Source organism: Hippopotamus amphibius, chromosome 5 (assembly GCF_030028045.1).
Source record: "Hippopotamus amphibius kiboko isolate mHipAmp2 chromosome 5, mHipAmp2.hap2, whole genome shotgun sequence".
Lineage (NCBI taxonomy): Eukaryota > Metazoa > Chordata > Mammalia > Artiodactyla > Hippopotamidae > Hippopotamus > Hippopotamus amphibius.
The window spans coordinates 27,629,628-27,652,848 of NC_080190.1; the positions used below are offsets into that span (position 1 = coordinate 27,629,628).

At 39.7% G+C, this 23,221-nt stretch overlaps 1 protein-coding gene across 1 annotated transcript in view; it reads left to right on the plus strand.

The window, feature by feature from the left end:
• The window catches only part of ARL3 (ADP ribosylation factor like GTPase 3), a 30,480-nt gene that overhangs the window by 1,602 nt on the left and 5,657 nt on the right, over positions 1-23,221 (plus strand). The window contains exons 2-5 of the mRNA XM_057736383.1: positions 4,239-4,382; positions 8,083-8,199; positions 17,242-17,292; positions 18,899-19,084. Coding sequence (XP_057592366.1) covers positions 4,239-4,382; positions 8,083-8,199; positions 17,242-17,292; positions 18,899-19,084 — 498 coding nt within the window. The remainder of the gene's footprint in view (positions 1-4,238; positions 4,383-8,082; positions 8,200-17,241; positions 17,293-18,898; positions 19,085-23,221) is intronic.

Consider the following 23,221-nt stretch of genomic DNA (forward strand, 5'->3'; position numbering starts at 1 on the left):
GAAATGAAAAAGTCATGCCAAACCAAGAGAGGAGATGGCATCGTAAATGAGAAACGCTTGAGAGTTGGCTAACTTTTCCCAGTTTGCTTATCAGTGAAGTGGGCTGTGTAATTTCATGATTGTTTAATTTATCATTACAAGCCACAGTAAATTAACCACTGTTCATGTTTCCAGGTGCAAATTGACACTGTATACAGCAAATCGACAGTGTATACAACACTTGTATACAACTGTTGTATTCATTGATCAAGACAGATTTTGTCTTTCTTGTTTATCTTTTTTCCTACAATGAACAACAAGAAATTAGGACAAATTATTCAGGATTCTTTATCTGGTTTCTAAAATACTTTTTTTTTTTTCTGTCTCCATAAGTGTGAGCTATTCTTAGAACTGTAAGTGGGACATGGAATTTAAATGGTCAGTGGTATGATTAAGTGTGTCACATCTGGTATCCCATGAGCCCCCGTGGTAGCTGTGCAAGTAAAGAGTGAGTCCCAGGTTTATTTATTTTTTTAGTCCTTCAGCTATGACTAATGCATATTTATTATTTTAATTACATATTTTAATTTGGAGTATTGCAACAAAAACCCGTTATTGGTTTCTCTGAACCCCTAGAGGGTCAGCTATTTTACCTGTGCCTTAGGATACCAAGTCCTTGGTGCAATACTAAGATGATGGTAATTTTTGTACATAACTAATCACTGTTATTTAATAGAGGAGTCCTCCATTCAGGAATTGTTTGTGGAGTAATTTCTGTATATATGAATCTCATGGCAGTTATTAAGCATGTTTAGCGTTTAAAGATTGTTCTCAAGATTATATTTTCCTGTCAAAAAATGGTCAGTGAAAAGTAGAAAAATATAAACACAGCTACCGTTTTGAGTGCCCCCTATGTGCATGCTCTACCTACATCATCTCACTTAATCTTCACAGCATTTTTCTTGAGATATAAATATTGTTCCCATTTGCTAGATGGAACTGTGCTGGAGGTTACACATAGGGAAGTTGAATAAAAGTCTATGAAACCTAAAGCCCATAATGTTCTTTTCATTAGGACTCTGATGAAGTGGGAACCCACTCTCCTTGAGGAGATGCTGATATTTTGTTCCCCAGGAAACATTGTATTTATTTAGTAGAGATAGAAGGAGAAAGAAGACAAAATTTGGGTGAGGTTCTCCCTATTAAAACTATAGGAGTTCTTGGAAATTAATAACGTCTCACTGCGCAGCACCAATTTTTTTTGGTGAGGTAAAAATAAATTGAAGTCAGTTCCATTTAAGCTAGGTATGGGGAGTAGATGTACTTGACAGTTGGCTTACTAATTTGAATACTTAAATTTCAGCTGCTCCTCACAGCCACATGTATTTTCTATATACCAACATATTCCTCTCTCCTTCTCCACCACCCTAGTTTCTTTGAATGACCTAATTTGTATCATTGTAGGTCAGTGCACCATGCCTCTGCCAGTCATTGAGTTTAAGCTGATTTTGAGGCAGATAAAATGTCCATAGTCAACAGCACGTGTATTCGTGATTTGCCTGTAGAAAAGTTTGTTTAAATGTTTTGTGGCTGAGTCAGACCACTTCTGTCCACCAGGCTGCAGATAACTTGTGTGCATGCATGCTGATAACACACAATACACAATTAACTAAAGTTTTGTTTCTTAAATTGCCTTTATTTAATGTCATAGGAGTACACATCCTACAGAAAGATCGTATCTGTTTTGCTCACCATTGTACTTGGAGCACATTATGAGTGTTTAATATGAATGAATGAATGGACATTTTGACCAAAAATACACTAAAAATTCATTTCCTTGTATTTATACTGCAAAACTCAGCCCCATAATAAAATTGACTTCTAATGGCTGTCTCCCTTCATTTGACATTGAATATAGACGTATATGGATAGAAGCACAGAATAAACTTATTCTTCTCTTTTGTCCAGCCTTTTAAATCAGCTTACTTTGTACCTTTCAGGCAGAACCCTGATATCTATAAATATCCTCTTCCCTATTTAGCAAACGCTGATAATCCTGTGATCCCCTGTCCTCAGGAGTTGGGTTAATATGATGCTGTACTGTATTTGCATGTCTTGCCTAGACCACGCTTGAGATGCCATTTGTCATTTTGTTGAAAGAAAATATTAGCTGAACTTTCCATTTCTCTGTAATTTCAGTTAAAGGTGAAGCGTGTGAAGTTGTTCTTGATAAGGAAAATTGCTCATTGGAAATGTAGTACTGTTATTTTTTTATACTCTTAGGTTAATAAAGTTTACCTGTAGTTAGAATGTTTTCTTTCTCATCTGTGCTTTGCTTCTCTCCTTTTAAGAGAAATAGAAATTATGTTTTCTTTTAATCATTCAATTTCAAATATCACAAGTGTGTAAAAGCTCTCGGCCTGCAGAAAGCATCGTTTGTATATACTGATTTTTTTTAAAGAGACACATGAGGAAACACCTAAAACATTTATTTTGAACCTTAAAAATATTTTATAGAAAACAGACCTTCTTTCCCAATTTCTACACTGGTAAATGATGCAGGAGAAGAACTTTCTTTACCTGTACTGTTGTTAAATATATAAATGTGATAAATTCTAGTTGTTTTAGAATTTTATTGGAAGGGGTAATGAGGACATCTAATCAGGAACTCAGGAGGAGGAGTACAATGTGTTTTCCCCGTTCTTAGCCTTTTTATATCACCAGTCCCCTGAGGATCTCAGAATTCTAATTTTAACTGTTCTGAAAGGTGGTATTATAAATGAGTGATTGCAACGTAGCTAATAGAAACCAGGGCGATTGCTCATAAATAGAGTTTTTAAAAGGAATGGTGTCAAATAATTCAAGGTGGATAAGATAAAAACAAAAGAAAAAATATGCCATTAAAAAAAAACATTGCTTAATCTTGTTTTGTTTGTTTCAGATCTATTCATTCTCTCTTCAGATCTTTTGGGGTAGAATTTGTCTGTCTTAAACTAAACCTTACATTTTATTGCTGGCAGAAATTGAAGCATAGAGAGGTTAATGTGGTCAGTGCCAATACAGTACTAAAAGTAAACAAAGGGCCTCTGAAGCAAAAAGGAATTCTTAATAATTATTGCATATTTGCATATCATTGTCTAAAGTCTCGATTTTTGAAAATTATTTCACAGAATTATCGTTTGATCTTAGTTAACGGACTGGTTTGAGTTATTTCCTGGTGTGATGTGGATAAAAACATAACCATTTTATATAATTCTAAGACTCAGTTTAAAGGAATTTCTGCTTGGGCTGGGAGATTAGATTATATGCCCTTTAAACTCTGAGATTCTTTGATTCTTGATGTAACCATGCCTCACTGGAAAATGATTGTCAGCTGCAAGACAGAACAAATAACTATCTTATATTTCTTATGTTCTTAGCTAAAAAGCGACATGGCTTATTTCCATCCATTAAAAGAATAATAATAAAAACAAGGGGACAGAAATATCAGATTACTAGTCAAAAATACCTTGGTTAAATTTTGCTTTTTTTTTTTTTGCTTCCGGAATGACCTTTCAATTCCCTAACTTCTCTGTTGTATTAGATTCTTCATCTGAAAAACAGATAATCTATACTGTGCAGCCAGCCTGTCAGGGTCGTTTGAAAGTTAGAAGATGATAGAGTATTTTGAATGATGAAGTCTTAAACAAGAACTGAAATAAAGTCTTAAAAAGAGAGCTCCAAGTACAATTTTCTACAACTTTTTGAATAGTACCTTTGTACCTTAAAATCTTGTATTAACTTGGGTGGGTAATTCTGTTTAATTCGACAGTTATCATATAATGTCTAATAAGTGCCAGGCATTGTGGGAGATGGAAGCTATACTCCTTACACACAAGAAACTTCACTCTAACATCACAGAGAAAAATACAAAAATCAACTCCCTACAGTCAGATGGGATGGGTGCTCTGCTCTAAGTGTATATAAAGGGCTTCAGGAATATGAGTCAGTTAGTACCCCCAGGAGATTTGGGGTGACTGCTAAGATAGATTAATAGAAGGAGCAGGAATAAGCCAGGCTATTTATTAAGTTGCTGAATTTACTAAAGTACTTCTGCCAAAACTTATAAGCAAATGGAATAAATGACATTAAAGTGGAAAATAATACTATAAGCTCTCCACAACCAAGAACTTTTTTCAGAAAGGAGCAGACATTCTGATACCCAGTAATATCAAAGTCAGTGCCCGCAAAGTAATCTCTGTTCTTCATGGTTGTTCCAGGGCTTACTCTCGATTCTGCGCAAATTGAAAAGTGCACCAGACCAGGAGGTGAGAATCCTTCTCCTGGGCTTGGATAATGCTGGCAAGACCACTCTTCTGAAGCAGCTGGCATCTGAAGACATCAGCCACATCACACCTACACAGGTGAGCGCTGCCTTGCCCCCGATACTTGCGTGACACATGGAAGATGATAATAGGAATATGAAGGACAAAATGGGAAATAGAGTTTTGTCCATTTGTAAGTTTTGTTACTGAAAAAAGTGTATACAATTTCAAAGTAATTTCAAATTTCAAAAAATATATCAAGAGATTCTATTTATGTCAGATACTTAAGAGTTGTCAAATTCACAGAGCCTGGAAAGACAACAGTGGTTCCCCAGGGACTGGAGAGGGGGAGGAATGGGGAGTTCTTGTTGAATGGGCACAGAGAGTCAGGGTTACAAGATGAAAGAAGTTCTATGGATGGATGGATGGTGGTGATGGTTGCTCTACGGTGAATGTCCTTAATGTCACTGAAATGCACACTTAAAAATGCTTAAAAAGGTAAATTCTACGTTATGTATATTTTACAATAATTTTTTAAAAGAAATAATTTAAATAAGTATGTATGTCTTTACATATCAAGACACAATCAGTTCCATCCTAGCTAAGTGATTCCTTTTTAGAAATAGCTTTATCGTCTCTGATTTTGAAATTAATCCACGTAGAAAAATACAGAGAGAGCATAAAGGAAAAAAACCAGAGTACTATGAGAAAAACCACTTTTAGTTTATATTTTTCAAACTTAATAAATACAAATATATGTCTTTTTCTTTTTTTTTCTTTTTTTTTTTTTTGCTGCACCACATGGCTTGTAGGATTTCAGTTCCTCGACCAGGGATTGAACCCGAGCCACAGTAGTGAAAGCCTGGAATCTTAACCAGTAGGCCACCAGGGGACTCCCTCAGTTTTTTAGATTTTTTTTTTTTTTTTTTGGCCACACCACACAGCATGCAGGAGCTCAGTTCCCCAACCAAGGATGGAACCTGTGCCCCCTGCAGTGGAAGTGTGGCGTCTTAACCACTAGACCGTCAGGGAAGTCCCTCAGTTTTTAAAATAAAAAACCAATTATCTGTATTTTTAAATCCAGCCTCATCAACCCCCCTATTTCCTAAGGCTAAGCAAGCAAAACACAAGGATGGTGGTGCTCCCAGCATGGACATTGTAGGCAAGTCCTGCCTGAAAGAATTCTAGTGGGTTTCTTTAGGCCTCCTTCCCTGCAGGAAATCCTGAGAAAGCTTGACCTTTGGCCAGGCCTTTGGGTTTCCTAACTAGGGACAGCCCTGTTGGTCTTACTTTGAAGTGTTTGAGCATTAGAGGTTTTAGCAAACCCAGGGTTATTTGGCATTTTCTGTCACTGTCCTGTGATAAGAGCTTGGTTTCGGGTTTGAGTGGCTTACTGGCGAATCAGTAAGACTTCACAGCCAGAGAGTCTTACTAATTCGCAGCTCTTTGCAGAAAAGTCATTTCAACTGCTACCAAATGAGCAATTTTACAGCTTCTGAACAAATTTAATGTATAGCCTGAGGAGGAGCAAATGACAGTAGTCTAGCCTAGAAGGGCTGAAAACACATATTAGTGTGTCAGGATTTCTGCCAGAAAAAGAAGGGCTAGGGTTTTTTTTTTTAGTATTAGCGACAGGCTGTTTCTCTCAAGAGCGCCACTAAAATGAGGACGTCCACACTGGGAACAGGGAAATGAAATCCTAGTTATGGACCCAAAGTTCCAATTCTAACTTTCAGGCTCTATTTGATGGGTTAGAGGTGACTCTGTTATTATGTTTTATGTTATTACGTTGTATCAAGGTTTTGTCTTTAGTCTTTAAAAACAAACTTTTATTGCGGTTTTGTTTTATATTTGAAAAAGTAATGGATGCTTATTGTAGTAAACTTAGAATGTATAAATAGGTAAAATTGAGAAACTAGAAATCACCTATAATACCCAGTCAGACATAACCACCATTAACATTTGAGAATGTATCCTTTCAGGTTTTTTTCTTTCCCTATATATGCTGGGTATATTTAAAATAAAAAGTAAGAGTGGCTCACACAGAGTATATTGTTTTATATCATCTTTTTCACTTAATAATGTATCTCGAACATATCTCTACATTGTTCTGTATGTAAATACTTATACAATACACGTCTCTAAATGTTTGTACCCATTCATAATTATTTGCCTAGAATAATTTCTTTTTTTTTAATTCATTTATTTATTTTGGCTGCGTCAGATCTTAGTTGTGGCAAGCGCACTCTTAGTTGCGGCATACATGTGGGATCTGGTTCCCTGACCAGGGACTGAACCCAATCCCCCTGCACTGGGAGCATGGAGTCTTACCCACTGGACCACCAGGGAAGTCCCCTAGAATAATTTCTTAGTAGATTTGTTGAATCTGGTGACTTAACAGACTTTTCAAACAGTTGACACATATGGCCAAATTCTAGGATTTACTCTTATTTATTCCCTCATTCCAGAAAGGATTTGTTGTTACTGGGTCTGACATTTAATATTGTAGTTAAGTGTAGAATTTTTAAACGCATAAAAGTGGTTTTGTCAATGAGTCAGAATGAAGCTGCCTTTTACAATAAGCTTAAGCCACTTCCCTTAGGAGTTCTAAAACTTCTCATTTATTCAGTCATTGGCATTTTAGAGGAGCTGTAGTCAGCGTCATCCCCAGTTGTCTTCTAGTGACTGTCCTCAGTAGAAATTGGGTATCAGTGTTCCCGTTCCATTGCCCTGTGCCTGGTCCTTCTGTGCGAGGCAGTAGTGCTGGCAGCCTGCCAGAAGAGGCAGACGTTGATGGAGGCATCCCCAGAGCTGCTGAACTCCTGCTATTCTGGATGAAATGTTATCCAGAAATGCTTCTGTGGCAGCAAGCTGTTGATTGGATTTTTCAAATCCTGATTTCACTATGTCATTCTTTCAAGAAGATTTTTTTTTAAATTCTTGCTCATAAAATGCCTTCTCTTTGAACCCCAAAGGGTCTTGTTAATTTGTTTCTCTGCAGGAGAACTCCCAGCTCACCCTCTGCCTGTCCCTGATTGGCTCACCTTCCCCAATGTTCCATCTTGAGTCACTGTCCTGAAAATGAATACTTTCTTTTCAAGTTCATCGGAGATACCTATTAAAGAATAGTTTCAAATGCCCACTTATTTACTGGGGTTTGTTTGTTTATCTGTTTGTTTTCATCACTTCCTTATGAGGGGTGCACTTCAGAGCTTGAACCCGCTGTCCCAGCAGGCCTTCCCTCCCTCACAGGCTGCTACTCTAGTTAAAAACCAGCCTCCCCTTCATGTCCTGAGTTCAGCTCCTTCCTTTCCTTGATCAATGCATACGAGGAAATTTTCTTTCATTTTGAGCTGCTCTTAGAGAATCCAGTCTTCCAGATTGTAGCTCTTGCCTGTTTTTAAACTCAACATTTGCTCTGTTCTGTTGAGTCTGCAGATTCAGCTTTGTTTTTTTGTTAGTTACATATAATGTCCTGTTAAATTTTACTATCCTGCGGACTCATGCGGACGGGGATGGGATGGTCTGTGTTGATTATCAGAGCTGTTGTCATACCAGATTGTCCTCAGCAGTTTCATGTGTGTGTGTGTGCAGTCACCATGATGTCATCAACACCGCCTTCAACCTGAGTGACAGAAGCATGTGTGAATACATTTTTCTTCCCTATCAGAGCAAACTGTTTTCAGTATCATCTGTGTCACGTCTGGTGGAATACCTCAGAATTAATAAATAACATAGCTGGAAACTTTGTCAGAAATGTGATCTCAAAGCCTAGTAAAACTTGGTGTTTTTGTTTCAGGGTTTTAACATCAAAAGTGTACAGTCACAAGGTTTTAAACTAAATGTATGGGACATTGGTGGACAGAGGAAAATCAGACCATACTGGAGGAATTATTTTGAAAACACTGATATTCTCGTAAGTACTCCTTCTGATGCATCAGTTCATCGTCTCTTGCGGCCTGTCTCACTAACATTTATAGTGTAATGGTCTTTCTTGTCAGTGATTCCATTGCCGTAACATTGCTCTCTGTCACTATGAATTTAGAGCTAGCGGACAGATTGTGGAGCTTTGTGTAACTTGTATAAGATGTTTTGCAGTCACTCGATAACAATATTGTGCCCACATCTACCTTGGCAAATAAAGTATTTGTTAATTACCATAGTGATTTGAAGAGCAGAAGAGAAGTCAGAAGACTGTGCCATTGACTCCGTCACCCCAAGGAAACCAACAAATCAGGTGTATCCCAGAGAGAGCAACCGAGATAGTGAAGGTCCTGGAAACCATGATGTATGAGAAATGGTTGAAAGACCTGACGATGTCCTTCCTGGAGGAGAAAATGCTTGGAACTGTCTCTAGTTGCTTCAGGAGCTATCTTAAGTCGGAGAGGTTAGCTTCACTGTGAATAGTTCTAGAGGACCAGGCAAGGAGCAGTGTGGGGAGTATTAGGGTTTAACTCAGAATGTGGAAGAAGTTTCCTATAATTGTAACTGTCCAGAAGTAGAAGAAACTGCCTCATGCACTGGGGTTCCCAGCTCAGGCAGCATTCACATAGGCAGAGGCCAAGACTTGAGCTCCCAGCTCACTGCCACGTTCTCTAGGACTACTGTTTTAGGATTTTCAGAGATTTTACTGTACAGGTGCATGATTTTTCCAGTACCTCAGCCTCTTAGCTCTTTCAGCTCCTCTCCAGCGAGCTTGCCATCCACCCCATCTCAGCCACTCACTGTCATGGTCATACCCTAAAACCAGGGCCTCTCATGAACTTGGATAGGAAAAAAATGTTGCATAATATTTCTATTAACCTCTAACTGAAAGTTTGCATTCACTTTAATTATGAGCATGGACAATAAGCTGCAAAAACACATCACTATCTTTGTTGCCAGTAGAACTCACCTTGCATCTGGGACAGCTTCCCTCTCTGCTGCGGCTTCCTAGGTGTCTCTTCCTACCAGCTCATGCCTATCAGCATGTGCACATCCTGCAGTTTCTCCTGTTTAAAACAAAGAATTCGTCTTCCTGTACGTCCCCCTCTAGACACTGTCCCATTCCTCACACTCTCTTTACAACAAACTCATTAAAAGAGTTTTCTGTGCTCTCTCTTCACTTCCTCTCCCCGCAAGGCACTAGGAACCCTCCATTGAAACTCACTGAGAAGCCACAGTGCTGACTTCCGTGTTCAGGTTTCATTACTCATCTCACTTGACCTGTCAGTACATTAAACAGATCTAGTCATGCTGTCCTTGAAACACTGTCCTTCCTTGGCTTCCAGAATTCCATTCTATCTTGGTTTTCCTCCTGTCTCACTGGCTACTCCTCCTCAGTCTGCATCACTATTTTTTCCTTATCTCCCAACCTCCAGATGTTGGAGTGCCCCGGAGTTCAGGCCTGTGCTTTTCTTCTCTAAGTCACTGCTTAGGTGACCTCATCCAATTTCAAGGCATTAATCACCACCTACATACTTGTGAATCCCAAACTGTTATATCCAGCCTGGGGCTCAGTTTCATATACAGGCAGCTGCCTATTTGATGTCTGAGCACCAGTGGCTAGTAAGTCTCCTCCACCTCAGCATCTCCAAAACTGAATTCCTATCTTCATCCACCCCTGCCCAAGCCTGCTTCCTCTCCAATCTTCTCAGTAAATGACAGTCCCATTCATCCAGAAGCCCTGGGCTCATCCTGGGCTCCTTTTCCTCTCACTCCCCACATCTTCCCCATCAGCCAATCTTGTCAATTCTACCTTCAAAGTATTTCTAGAATCTGCCCACTTCTCTCCACCTCCACTGCTACCGTGCATTAATTATTGCAGTGTCATTCTAACTAGTCTCCTAACTTCTGCCTTGCCTCCCTGAAGTCTCTCCTCAGCACTATAGCTACATGGATCCTATTAAAACATAAGCTTCCTAGCTCAGAATAAAAGCCAAAGTTCTCCCAGTGGCCCACAAGGCCCCCTTCCTGCTGACTCCTCTTCCCCCTCTCACCTGGTGCCCACCACACTGGCCTTCTTGCCGTTCCTGGAACACAGGTCTGCTCCCACCTCTGGGCCTTCGTCATCGCTCTTTCCAATGCTAGAATTCTTTTTGCTTAGATATTCTCATGGTGTAGGCCCTCACCTCAGACATATTTTTATTTATTACCTTTCTCCCCCACTAGAATGTAAGCTCCATGAAGACAGGAAGTTTGCTTTGCTTTCTTTTTTTTTTTTTTTTCCAACTGTTGTATCCCCGGTCCTTAGAAAAGTATCAGATAAATGAAATGGATAATTGTTATAGATAGATTCCAACATTAGGTAGGATGTGGAGTTCTATAACTTCTCAATTCCCTTCCGACTCAGGTTCTATGATTCTGTATCATTGTGGTCAAATCCAGGGGCTTATTAATTCTATGAACTGGGTGGAACATTACTTCACAGAGGATTTATGAGAAGTAGTGAATTTATTTATCTATCATGATCCTTAAATGGGGAATAATACCAAAATATAAAACTGTACTATCATCAAATGAATAAACACGTTGAAGTTACCGAGATGAGTGTCACACAGGCTCATCATATTTCTGGCCCATGGTGAAGGTAAGTTCCGGTATATTCCTGGTGCCACGTTGGAGGTTTAGATGAATGAGAAGAAAAAGATGAGACACATCCATCCATCCATCCATTTATCCATCTAGTCAACCAGTTATTCTTCCAAAATGTGTTACATACCTTGTAGGAGAGCAGAAGAGAAATGTTGGGGAAAAAGAAAAATTTTCCCTTTAATATAAAACAACTTCTGTAATCTCAAATAATGTGTCTGGTTTTGAAATATCATTTTAGAAATTTTCAAATTTATGTAGAGGCCCAAAAAACAGTGTAACAAACCCCAGATATCTGCCCATCATCTGGCTTCCTTAATTTCAGTTTTGGCAATCTTGTTTCATCTCCCCTACCACTGCTTTTTTTTAAACTATCTTAAGGCAAATCCAAGTCATCATATTATTTCACTCGTGAATACCTGAAATGTAGAAGTGAGTCTCTAAATTGTGATATGAAACTACATGTTAGAAAAACTGAACATTAAAAGTCTTTCAGGGACTTCCTAGGTGGTGCAGTGGTTAAGAATCTGCCTGCCAGTGCAGGGAACACGGGTTTGATCCCTGCTCCAGGAAGATCCCACATGCCTCAGAGCACCTAAGCCCATGCACCACAGCTAGTGAGCCTGCGCTCTAGAGCCCATGAGCCACAAACAAGAGAAGCCACTGCAATGAGGAGCCCGCGCACCACAATGAAGAGTAGCCCCCCTCTTGCCACAACTGGAGAAAGCCTATGTGCAGCATTGAAGACCCAACACAACCAATTAATTAATTAATTTTTTAAAAAAGTCTTTCAAATCCCCAAAATCAACAAGAAAACTCCTGGAACTAATAAGTGATTACGGCAAGTTTGCCGGATATAAGGCTATAGATTCAGGCTTCCTAGGTGGCGCAGTGGTTGAGAATCCACCTGCCAATGCAGGGGACATGGGTTTGATCCCTGCTCCAGGAAGATCCCACGTGCCACGGAGCAATTAAGCCCGTGCGCCACAACTATTGAGCCTGCGCTTTAGAGCCTGTGAGCCACAACTATTGAGCCCACGTGCTGCAACTACTGAAGCCCACGTGCCTAGAGCCCGTGCTCCACAACAAGAGAAGCCACGGCAATGAGGAGCCTGCGCACCGCAACGAAGAGGAGCCCCCACTCACCGCAACTAAAAAGAAAGCCTGCACACAGCAAAAAAAAAAAAAAAAAAAGACCCAACACAGCCAATAAAATAATAAATAAATAAATTAAAAAAAAAAAGGTTTCAAGGAAGTGTTAGGAATAAAAAAAAAAGGCTATACATTCAAGTCAAATCATTATGCTGTACACCTTAAACAGTGCTGTATGCCAATCGTATCACAATAAAACTGGGGAAAGAAAAAGCTATAGATTCTCTTTTGCTTTTTGAGTCAAGAGTTGGGAAAAAGCAGGTGATTGAGAGAAATCACAGTTCTATCTGTTCATCTGCTGAATTAGGTACCTTGAAAGAAATGTCCAAATAAGAGCTGTACATAAGGACATTAATGCCTGTAAGGCTCCATGAAGAGGTCTCAGAAACTTTCTGGTCTACAGATCAAGGTAATTTTAAATCATAAGCTCTGACACTTTGAGAGTAAACTGCAAGGTAGTTGTAATAGGACCCTGGTTTCCATACTTCCCATTAGCTGAGAGCATCTGGGAATTATCGTACAATCCAGCAGAAATTAGTTCAAAGTAACCCTAGAGGAGTTTTCTCCAGCTATATTATGCTGCCAGTATCAAACAATATTTTGGATTCAGAGTCAAAGCTTTTGTTATTCCAGTGCCAGTTGAGATTAAACAAGTTTTGAGGAGCAGCTGAGTCCCCAGGGTTAGATTCTAAGGCCTTGTGACTCCTACCCTGTCTGCCCATTTTGTAGCAGCTTGAAGTGGCAGTGGTGTATGAGTTGTATTAGTTCATTTGTATGTATTTAATAGTCTTCCACTGTTGTTTGAAAAGACCTATTACACTAGACCCCACGCTGCCTAGAAGAGCAGGGTTGAGGCTTGGTGCCTTAATAGAGTCTTGCTTTAGAGCAGGTGTTGACAAACTGATCCAGCCTGCCTCCTGTTATTGTATAGCTCATGAGCTAAGAAAGGTTTTCACATTTTTAAATCGTTGAAAAAAATCAAAAGAAGAATAAGATTTCATGACATATGAAAATGATAGGAAATTCAAATTTCAGTGTCCATAAATAAAGTTCTCTTGGAACACAGCCACATCCATTTGTTTATGTATTTTTTATGGTTGCTTTTGCAGTATAGCAGCAAAGTTCAATAGTTGTGAAAGAGATTGTATGGGCTACAAAACCTGCAATATTTACTGCCTGACCCCTTACAGAAAAACAGTGCCAACACCCATTTTAAATTATATGTTTCTCTAGAGGTTTCAGAGGATCAGAGCAGCTCCTAAAAGTGGAGTTATTCTCAGGGATGATGACACTGAGAACATCTGACTTCAGCTTTATTAATTTGGGGGAAGTGACTAAGAAATTAACCCTGTGGTATGAGAGAAGGGAGGGGATAGGATGTCTTCCATTTCTCTCATGCCAGGAAATAACAGCCTTTTGATAGATAAAAACACATGATTTTTTTCAAGGTATATATTAATAGTACTACCAAACTCCATATACTTTATCATTATTAGTTTTGTGTGTAAACACAACATAATTTAAGCAAAGTAATCCGTCATCATTTCCGTATCCAAAGGACATCAAGTGAGAGAGAGGTCAAACAACCATCTCTTGTATTATCTACATAATATCACTCACACTTGAGCATCAGTACTACTAGAGCACAAATAACTGAAAACCACAGGTTATCCAGAAAACTTATTTGTCAGTTTCAACCTCCTCTTAGACTTTTGCTCAAGCTATCAATAAAAAGCCATACTTTTTAGTGTCATCTCTCTTGTCTCCGCCTACCCCTCTGGTGGAGAAACATTTAGGAGCAACAAAATGGCCAAGAGGTGGCAGCAGGAGGGAGGAGGACCAGAAGCAGGAGGAGGAACAAAGAACCTACCTTTCTCACGCTGGATAATCAACTCCAGATAATCCAGAACTGGCTGAACTTCCATCCAGAAAAAATCTTTTTCTCTAGGTCTTCCTCCCACAACCGAATAAAAATTTCAAAGCAGTTGCCAATGAAGATGTGAACTGGCTTTGCTTAAAGCATCATTCCCGTTCTGAGTGTCATGGATTATAAGTTTATTTTAGAATACGTTTATGAAACTTAATTTTTGAAGATCCATAGTGTTTTAAGATCAGTCAAAAGCACTATATTTAACTTTCTCTAATACTTTCTGAGTATTTTTTATTTGATTATCTGTTTGGGGGTTAATTTTTTGACTCAATATTATGTAACAACCTAAATGGGAAAAGATTTTGAAAAAGAATAGATACATGTGTATGTATAACTGAATCACTTTGCTGTACACCTGAAACTAACACAACATTGTTAATCAACTATATACTCCAATATAAAATAAAAAGTTACACCAAGGGGGGAAAAGGGGGTGGAATGAATTGGGAGATTGGGATTGACATATATACACTATTGATACTATGTATAAAATGGATAACTAATGAGAACTTACTATATAGCTCAGGAAACTACTCAGTGCTCTGTGGTGACCTAAATGGGAAGAAAACCCAGAAAAGAGGGGATACATGTATAAATATAGCTGATTGACTTTGCTGTACAGAAGAAATTAACAAAACATTGTAAAGCAACTGTACTCCAATAAAAATTAATTTTAAAAAACAAAAATAAAAAGTGAAAAAAATTTTTGCATGACTAGATTAACACCTATGTTATTAACAAGAAAAGGAAAGGAAGAAAAAGAGGCTATCCTTACCCTTAGCTGTTGACCAGAAGCAGATACTTGCATGAAGAAACTGGGCAGCACTGGGGAGGGGGTAACCAGGAGAAGCATGTGCCCCCACAGAAAAACAGATTTGAGGGATCACCAGAGACTGGCTTAGTGCTTATGACTTTTTCACTTGGCCCTTTTAATAAATGGGACGGTTGTTTTATAGGCTTCCTCCTGGAATTATTGTACAGTAATTTTCAAATTCTATCAGAGTTATATAAGAAAAATGCTAAATGATAGGGAGAATTTATGTACAGTTTAGGAAAATCCTCCTTTTGACTCTTTTAATGAAAATGTTCCTTGTGAAATTTCATGTCAAAGCAATAAATAGCAAGTAATTTAGCAAGTAATTAAAGTAAAAGTTAAAACTTTCATCTCATTGACCTTCAGCCTCTGGATTCTTTGGTATTTGACCGGTCATCTTTCTTGTCTACTATTGAAACTATCTTTCCATTCTTAATTATTCTCTCCCAGCTGTCTGTTTTTCATCATATCAAACATCGATTTCTTAACTGTACTTTCTTCTCTGGCCACGACGCACATAGCGCGGCTTGTGGGATCTTCGTTCTCTGTCCAGGGATTGAACCCGGGACCCGGCAGTGAAAGTGCCAAGTCCTAACAACTGGACCGCCAGGGAATTCCCATTAACTGTATCTTTAGTTGTATTCTCAGCCTTGTCTCAGCCTCTTCTGCATTTACCTTCTTACTCACACCCTTTGCTCCCAAGCACAATTTTTTCTGCTTTGTAATCTGAGCCCAGAACACCCTCCCAGGGATCACCTGACCCTTCTCCCCTGCCTCGCATCATCTCCCACTCTTGCCTAAATGAAGACCATCCTAATCCACTGTAGACTCCCAGGTAGTTCTAGTCAGGTCTTTTGTGTTGAGATTCACTCTCCCATTGCATTCCTTCTTTCTATATCTGTGTTTATATTATGCCTGCTACTTTAAAAATGTGAGACCCACCAGTGGAGAACTAAGCTCCAACCATGTTCTGACTTAGACAGTATTGAATTTTGTGTCTCTGTGGCGTGCACTGACACAGAGTCAGAGTAATATTAACAATAACAATAATAAGGCCACAGAAAAATGCTGAGACCAAACACAACCATCCATCCTTCCTCCTCCTGTGAGTCTCCATGAAGGAGACACAGGTGAGAAAAGGCTGAGCTTTGTTCATGGTATAATATTTAGCACTAGTGACGCTAATTTTTTTTTTTTTTTTTTTTTGCCATGCCGCACAGCCAGGAATTGAACTTGTCGCCCCCGCTGTGTAAGCATGGTGTCTTAACCACTGGACCACCAGGGAAGTCCCAGCACCAGTGACTCTAAATGAGAGTGTGTTAATTTAAGCAAGGAATTTTAATTGTTTTTTTTTCTTTTCAAAAAAGAGCAAGTTTTCAGAGTAGCACAGAATTTTAAGGCACGTAAAGGTAGGAATTGAAGATTGTTTTTCACTGTTGTTTTTAAATGAATATGTTCTTTTAAAAGAGTGTTTCTGTTATACTGGTAGTTTAATAACAATTCTAACTTCTTTAAAAAAAGTTTGAAATTTTGATAATTTTAAGATTAGCAGCTGGGAGCACATTTAATACACTGTTTGATTTTTTTAAAATGACTACAAAATTATATCTTAAATTTCCATATGAAGAAGAATTAGAAGGTAACTTTCATAGGAAATTAAAATAATTAATGTACTTGGGTTCTGTAACTATAGGTGATTTTTCTTTCTTCTTTGGTTTTAGCTTATTTCCCTTATTGTTATAGGGTGTTATTTATACAATAAATAAAATTCAGTGATGGGAAAGAAAGCTTAGGGTTTTTAATTTATGGTAAATCTCAAAACTTCTCTTACTCTGGCAAAGCCTGTACCCCTACTATTTCCAGTACTTGATCTTAACCTCCCAGCACCTGAAGACAGCATACAGTTAATACTGAAAATGGTACTTTCAGAATGATGATGTTTGAGGGCTATAGGTTTTGTAAATGCCTCAAAACACTATCCCTTCCTGACAGTTTGGGATGCAGTATAGCAGAGTGTTTAAGAGCAACTAGGGACTTTACTGTCAGGTATGCCTGAGTTTGAGTCCCCATTTTGTCATGTACCAAATGTAACTTGGTCAAGTTACTCAACTTCTTCAGGCTTATGTTTATTTATGTATAAAATGGGATAAAAATGAAATCTAGCTCACAGAGTGCTAATGAGGATTAGTAGGGTAAATCTAGTAAGAATGTTCAGTGAATGCCCGTTGAATATAACTGTTTTTATCCTGCTTGGCTCTCCTGACTTCCTACTTTGGAGCTTTGCTGGAGGTATTTTCTGGGCCTCTCCATTTAATTACCTAATTAATTAGTTTATTTCACATCCGTAGATGAGATAAGAATTACCAGCTCAGTTTCTGGATGCTGTGCTAATGTGAAAATCTGCTGATTGGGGAAACATCTGCTCCTTAGCTAGAAGTTGCCCTGTCTTTTTCCATATTTGCTTATTGAAGTAACCTTCTTTTACTTTACAGATATACGTAATTGACAGCGCAGACAGAAAAAGATTTGAGGAGACGGGTCAGGTAAATAACAGTTCTGTTGAAATATTTCCCAAATAATTGGGTATTCATTAATCTACTTTGTAAATGTATAAGTGAGGGAAGTATTTTTTGTTTAACCTTTGCAGTTTAAATAAGAGAGTCATTCTGGCAAGCAGGCAAAATACCACTTGCCTAAAAAAGAAATTAGTTGAGAATTCTTTAAACAGTTTTTCGTTCAAAGCCTTTTAGTTTTAATCAAGTTAAATAAACAAGATACAAGCAAATGGAACTTACCACCATGCCCAAAAGCTCTTTAGATTTCTTCCGAGGCCACATAGAAATGAGCCTGAGGAACCATTCACTTATCATTTTTATGTACACTTTTCAGTACCAACTTAATTGATCCGAGGGTAACTTGGACAAATTAGAAAGTATGGGAAGAACTGTGCAAGCCAAGACTAAGCTGCTCTTCTTTCCAAGCCAAGATATAGGTATACTTTGAACCCAAATATGCCTTCAAATGCAGAATTCACGTCAACAAGATTATATGATGCAAACTATGTACACAGTTTTAAATAGAGAAGCAGTGGGCATAGACCATTTTACCCAGACTGAGTGCACGGATAAGAAGTGAGTAGTAGCGTGGACCTTTTCGGAGACGCACACTCACACTTTATTGCGGAGGCCTTGGCCTGTGTCCTAAACTACCTCACGTGGCCTTGCAAAGGTAGCGGTCCCCATGTTCAAGTTCCTTTTCCCTGATAATTAGTTTCAGAACTCTCCAGACTCCTAGAGACAACCCCTCTCCCTTCCATACCTTGATGATTTCTGGACCATCACTCATGTGAGCTGGTGCTACACATGAGCTTGGAGGTGAAGGGTGTCAGATGGAGATCTGCCTCTTGAACCATCCAGTTCTCTTTGACAGCCCAAGTGTCTTAATTAGCCAAAATGTGGGTTGAGTGGGGCAGAGGTAGGTCCTGGCATTTAGCTAAGTATATACCTTCTCCTATACTTATTGCAGACAGAGTCAATATACAGTTTAGATCCCAACCAATAACCTAAAAATCAGAGACCTTGCCAGATGGACTAATGCAGTTACTTTAAGATGTGGCTTTGATGAGGTCTAATGTACATGCGTGCATGTTTCGGAGATAGAGATCGATGAAACAGAATTATAGTCTCTAAAGCAGTTGTCATTTTTAATTCAAATTTAAAAAAATATATATATGTATATGTACATATACATACATATATACGTATCTATATATTTATATGTGTGTGTGTGTATCTATGCATTGAAAGTTATTTTGCAGATAATAACACTGGGTAAGTTTTAAATGTCTAGCCACAACTTGTGTTCTCCCTTGAACAGTATTTCACAAAGTATGATTTATGAATCCCCTGTAATAAAACTACCTGGGGAACTTGTTAAAAATGCAAATTCCTGGGCCCTGGCTTAGAGTTTCCGAAGTCAGCATCTCTGGGGATTTGCCAGGGGATTCTTCGCAGGCTCAAGTTTGAGAACCACTGCCCTTGAGAGTTGCTAGTTGATCAGCTTAACATTTCTTTATTTCTCATTAGAAACGCATGGTTAAATATCATAGATTTCATCCTCCCCTCCTCATATATTCCCAAAATGATCCAGGAACTAGCTGAACTACTGGAGGAAGAAAAGCTAAGTTGTGTGCCAGTGCTCATCTTTGCTAATAAGCAGGATCTGCTCACGGCAGCCCCTGCCTCTGAAATTGCAGAAGGACTGAACCTGCACACCATCCGCGACCGAGTCTGGCAGATCCAGTCTTGCTCGGCTCTCACGGGAGAGGGCGTTCAGGTGAGGTTACTGGAGGGCTTGGTCACCTGGCAACACGACAGCCAACCAAGGTAGCCTGTCTCATTGGTTGGGCGAATATAGATAGAAAAAGATATGAAACAAGTAGCCTTTGATGGGCTGATGAACCATTCCAGGATGTGCAGGGCCTGGAGGAGTTTCTTTTCTACTTAGCAACCAATCTGATATCATTAGCTGTTCCAGGAAAGCCGCAGATAAACCACCCCACAAAGTGACAAGCTACCGCACTGGGGAGGAGGTTGGAACAGAAGATTTAAAAACTGCTTCCCAACTCCAGGATTCTTTGATGATCGGGTTGGGGGTTTTGTGTTGCGTCTGGTACTGTGGGTGCTACATGCTTGTGCTCCCAAGGTGACAAAGGCATCAACAACACACAGGTTATCCTAGAAGTGTTTTGTTTTTTTCTGTTGGCTGTCTCCACTGCCCTGAGGGTTGGGGTCTGTTTCCTGCTACTTCGGGTTGGTTTCCCAAGAGGAGGCTTCTGCCGACCAAAAGCCTTGTCTGTGTTTTACATTGAGGAACTGTGTACCAGGAGAGCAGGCTCCTGCTTATTTGATATTAATTTAGGGCAGAAAATGATTGTAACCCAGATAACTGAGAGGCTATATCCTCAAAGAATGATCACCATTTCAGCTCTGATGTTTCCTACCAAGCAGCCTCAAACCAGTTGACTCTTGGGGTCAGCCCCCCAGGATGGCTTCTTGATTCTGCAACCCCCAGTGGGCTCCACATGCCTCTTTTTCAACATCTGGGGTACCTGCCAGGGAGGAGACCCCGTGCCGTGAGAACCGGACAGTCCTGCTCCAGGAGGCTGTGAGGGACCAACAGCATCTAGAGTGATAGCCTCTGTCCTCGTTGCTATAGGGCATGTGTGTCTGGTGGTGCAACCAGTCTGCTTTTCTGCGAACTTGGCATTTCAGGGGATGAGCCCGAGATTTGATTCTCTGTCGTTGTCCAGCAGCCTCTTTCCATTTCCCTTCTAATACTCTTCTCCCCCCCCCCATCTTAGACATTTGACACTGATCTGTCTTAAAACTGCCTGACCACTTTGACCTCAAGCAAATAATCACTTCCTAGAATTACATCACTTGTCCCATCTGTTTGCTGCCTGGTTTTTTCCTCTTTGTGACACCAACAGCCAGGGCCCCTTCTGTGCTTGGCCTCTGGATCTGAGGGTGGACCAGTCAGTCAGCACAAAACAAGTGCGCCTGCTCCAGACTCCTCGATACTGCCCCTCAGAAGCTCTTGGTGCACGTGTGTATGGTGTGCAGGCTTCCAAATAGCCAGAGGCGACCTCGGCTCTGTCCCCAGAAGGGAGGCTGGAGTTCTGTGAATCTCTGTGAGGTGTAGGTTTAGAGAGAGGTATAGGTGTATGGAGGGGGCAGGTGTTAAGTCTTATCTGTTTCCTTTTTTCTTTCCTCGATTGTGGTTATAAAGCAGTATATTCTCATTTTAATCATATCAAAGTACTACGTAAAATTAAAAACTAAAAAGTGCTTTCATTTCCCCTAATCCCACTCAACAAAGAAACTCCCATTAACAGTTTTATTCTTTTCAGATATCCTCTATCAAATTGCAGTCACTTATGTGATTATATATATCTATCAGGTTTTGAATTAACTGGGTAATTTTCAGCTTAATTTACAAGCTGGTCCAACAAGTATGTTACAACCCAGAACTGTTTTGAAAATTATTATTATTGTTATTATTTTGGCTGCATTGGGTCTTCGTTGCTGTGCATGGGCTTTCTCTAGTTGTGGCGAGAGGGGCTACTCTTCGTTGCTGTGTGCAGCTTCTCAGTGCGGGGCTTCTCTTATTGCCAAGCATGGGCTCTAGGTGCATGGGCTTCACTAGTTGTGGTGCACCAGCTTAGTTGCTCCACAGCGTGTGGGATCTTCCCAGACCAGGGATCAAACCCGTGTCCCCTGAATTGGCAGGCAGATTCTTAACCACTGCACCACCAAGGAAGTCCCCAGAATGTTTTTGAATAGGTAAACTCTGATCATTTTATTTAGCTTCTCGCTTTTAAACAAAAATCAAGTTTTGCCTAAGGTGTTTCCCTCAGTTGTGAAAAATATGGTACTTGTGGGGCCTCAGGTTATTTTGGTGAGGGTGAAGCCCAGGAAAAGAGAGTAGCTTTCTTGTTTTTGTACACACCACTTCAGCAAGAGGACTCTGCCTCTCTAAATGGTTTAGAACCCAAATATACGAGGGTGAGTCAAAAATTATCCGCACTCTGGCTGTAGAATTTATTTTAATTAACTTATAGAAAAGACAAATACATCATTTTTCAACATAATCTCCTTGCTTTTCAATACACTTTGTCCATCTGGCAACAAGCTTTCATATTCCTCATTAAAAACTGTTTTAGGCTGAACTACGAGCCACGAATGCACCGCTCTCTTCACTTCTTCATCAGAAGTGAATCTTCATCCTTGTAGGGCTGTTTTCAGGGGACCAAACAGGTGAAAGTCCAATGGAGCAAGATCAGAACTATAAGGAAGCTTTTACACCTCAAAATGAATTTTTTGCAGAGTGTCGAAAGAGTGGGCAGAAGTGTGTGGTTGTGTATTGTCATGCAAGATCGCAATGCCCTTGGACAGCAGTCCTCTGCGTTTAATCTGAAGTTTAGGCTTCAGCTCTTCAATAAGCATCTCTATCCATTCATACGCACTTCTTCATGACAAAACAGATTTCTCCATATTGCGCACAAAAAAGTCTTCAATAAATAATGGCACCAGGTGCACCCTCAGACCGCAAAAAATGAATCACTGCACGCTGCTCTTCTTTCCTGCAGATCACGAATGGGGCATCCATTTTTGTTTGCACTGCAGTTACAAATAAACTGATGTATCTAACACGCTCACACCCGCACAGCAGTGACTGGGGAGACAGTAGCCTTGAACGGAAAGTGCTGATAAGACAGTGCGGCCAACAGAAGTTTTAATGTAACTGGAGTGCGGATAATTTTTGACTCACCCCCGTAGAAAATAAAGAACATCTTGAATTTGAGGAGTCCAAAGGTGGGGACTTAAGAAAATAAATACGTTTTGCATGCATACCCCTAAGAAGGTGGGAACTGACAGCTCTGTGATCTTTTCCTCACTTGGCCAGAGTGTCATAAGGAAGAAAAAGCAAAGCTGGAATTAACAGCGAGGCTCTTGTTTCTTCAGCCAGCCTTAGGGATGTAAAAAGGAGGGACTAGGGTCATCTCAAATCAGTCTTTAGAGGAGTGGCTTTCAGGTCAAGGGTGCTTCCTCAGAGGAGCATGGAGGTGGGAGGGAGTTCTGGTCTTTGTCTTACCAGCCTCTGCCCCTGTCACCCGGCCAGGCAAAGATAACGAGGAACTGCCATAGAGATGGAGTTCTCTTTAAGTCACAGGATCTTTAGGTCAAAAAAGAGGCTGTGAGCTACCAGACAGACAGAGGGTGTGATCAGGCAGGAATCAAGTGAGACAGTCCTGTATGGTGTGATTTTGTTAGAAAGCTCTTCCCAGATCAGGGACCTTCAGCAACCAGGTTCACAGGAAATGATATCACGAGAGATCCAACAAAGAACCATGTGCAAGAAAAATAATGATTTTATATGGAGGAGAAATAGTTTGAAGGTCACTTAATTAGTTTAGTAGATAGTACCATGGTGTATAGAATTGGGTAGTTAAGACTGGGATTTCAAGGTTAATGAGATTAGATTATGGTTAATAGAATGATATAAATTTAGAGAATTTAACCATTATTTGAAATGGGTTATTTAATAAAAATGTTAATTAAGAAGGGAATCTGCTGTCTATTGTCCTTTAATGGTAACCTTTGGGGACTGGAGAAAGGTCACGGAGTTTTCTGTGGAAACACTTCATTTTGAGGCACTGATTGGACCGTGTCCCTCTCAGGTAAAACCTTTGACCTAAGCTCTTGCACACTCAGCCAGTTTCTTGGTTTTCATTTTAAAAAGAGTCACTTAGGTGGAATTCTTTTCCTGTATTGCCTAGTTCAAGAGTAGGGCTTTTAAAGATTCTTGTTAATCAAGGCTTTAACTATTCCTAAAAATGAAAGACTTCACTAGAAAAATGTCACTTTCAGAGAGAGATTCTGTGTAAAAATTACTAAAATTCCCTAAATT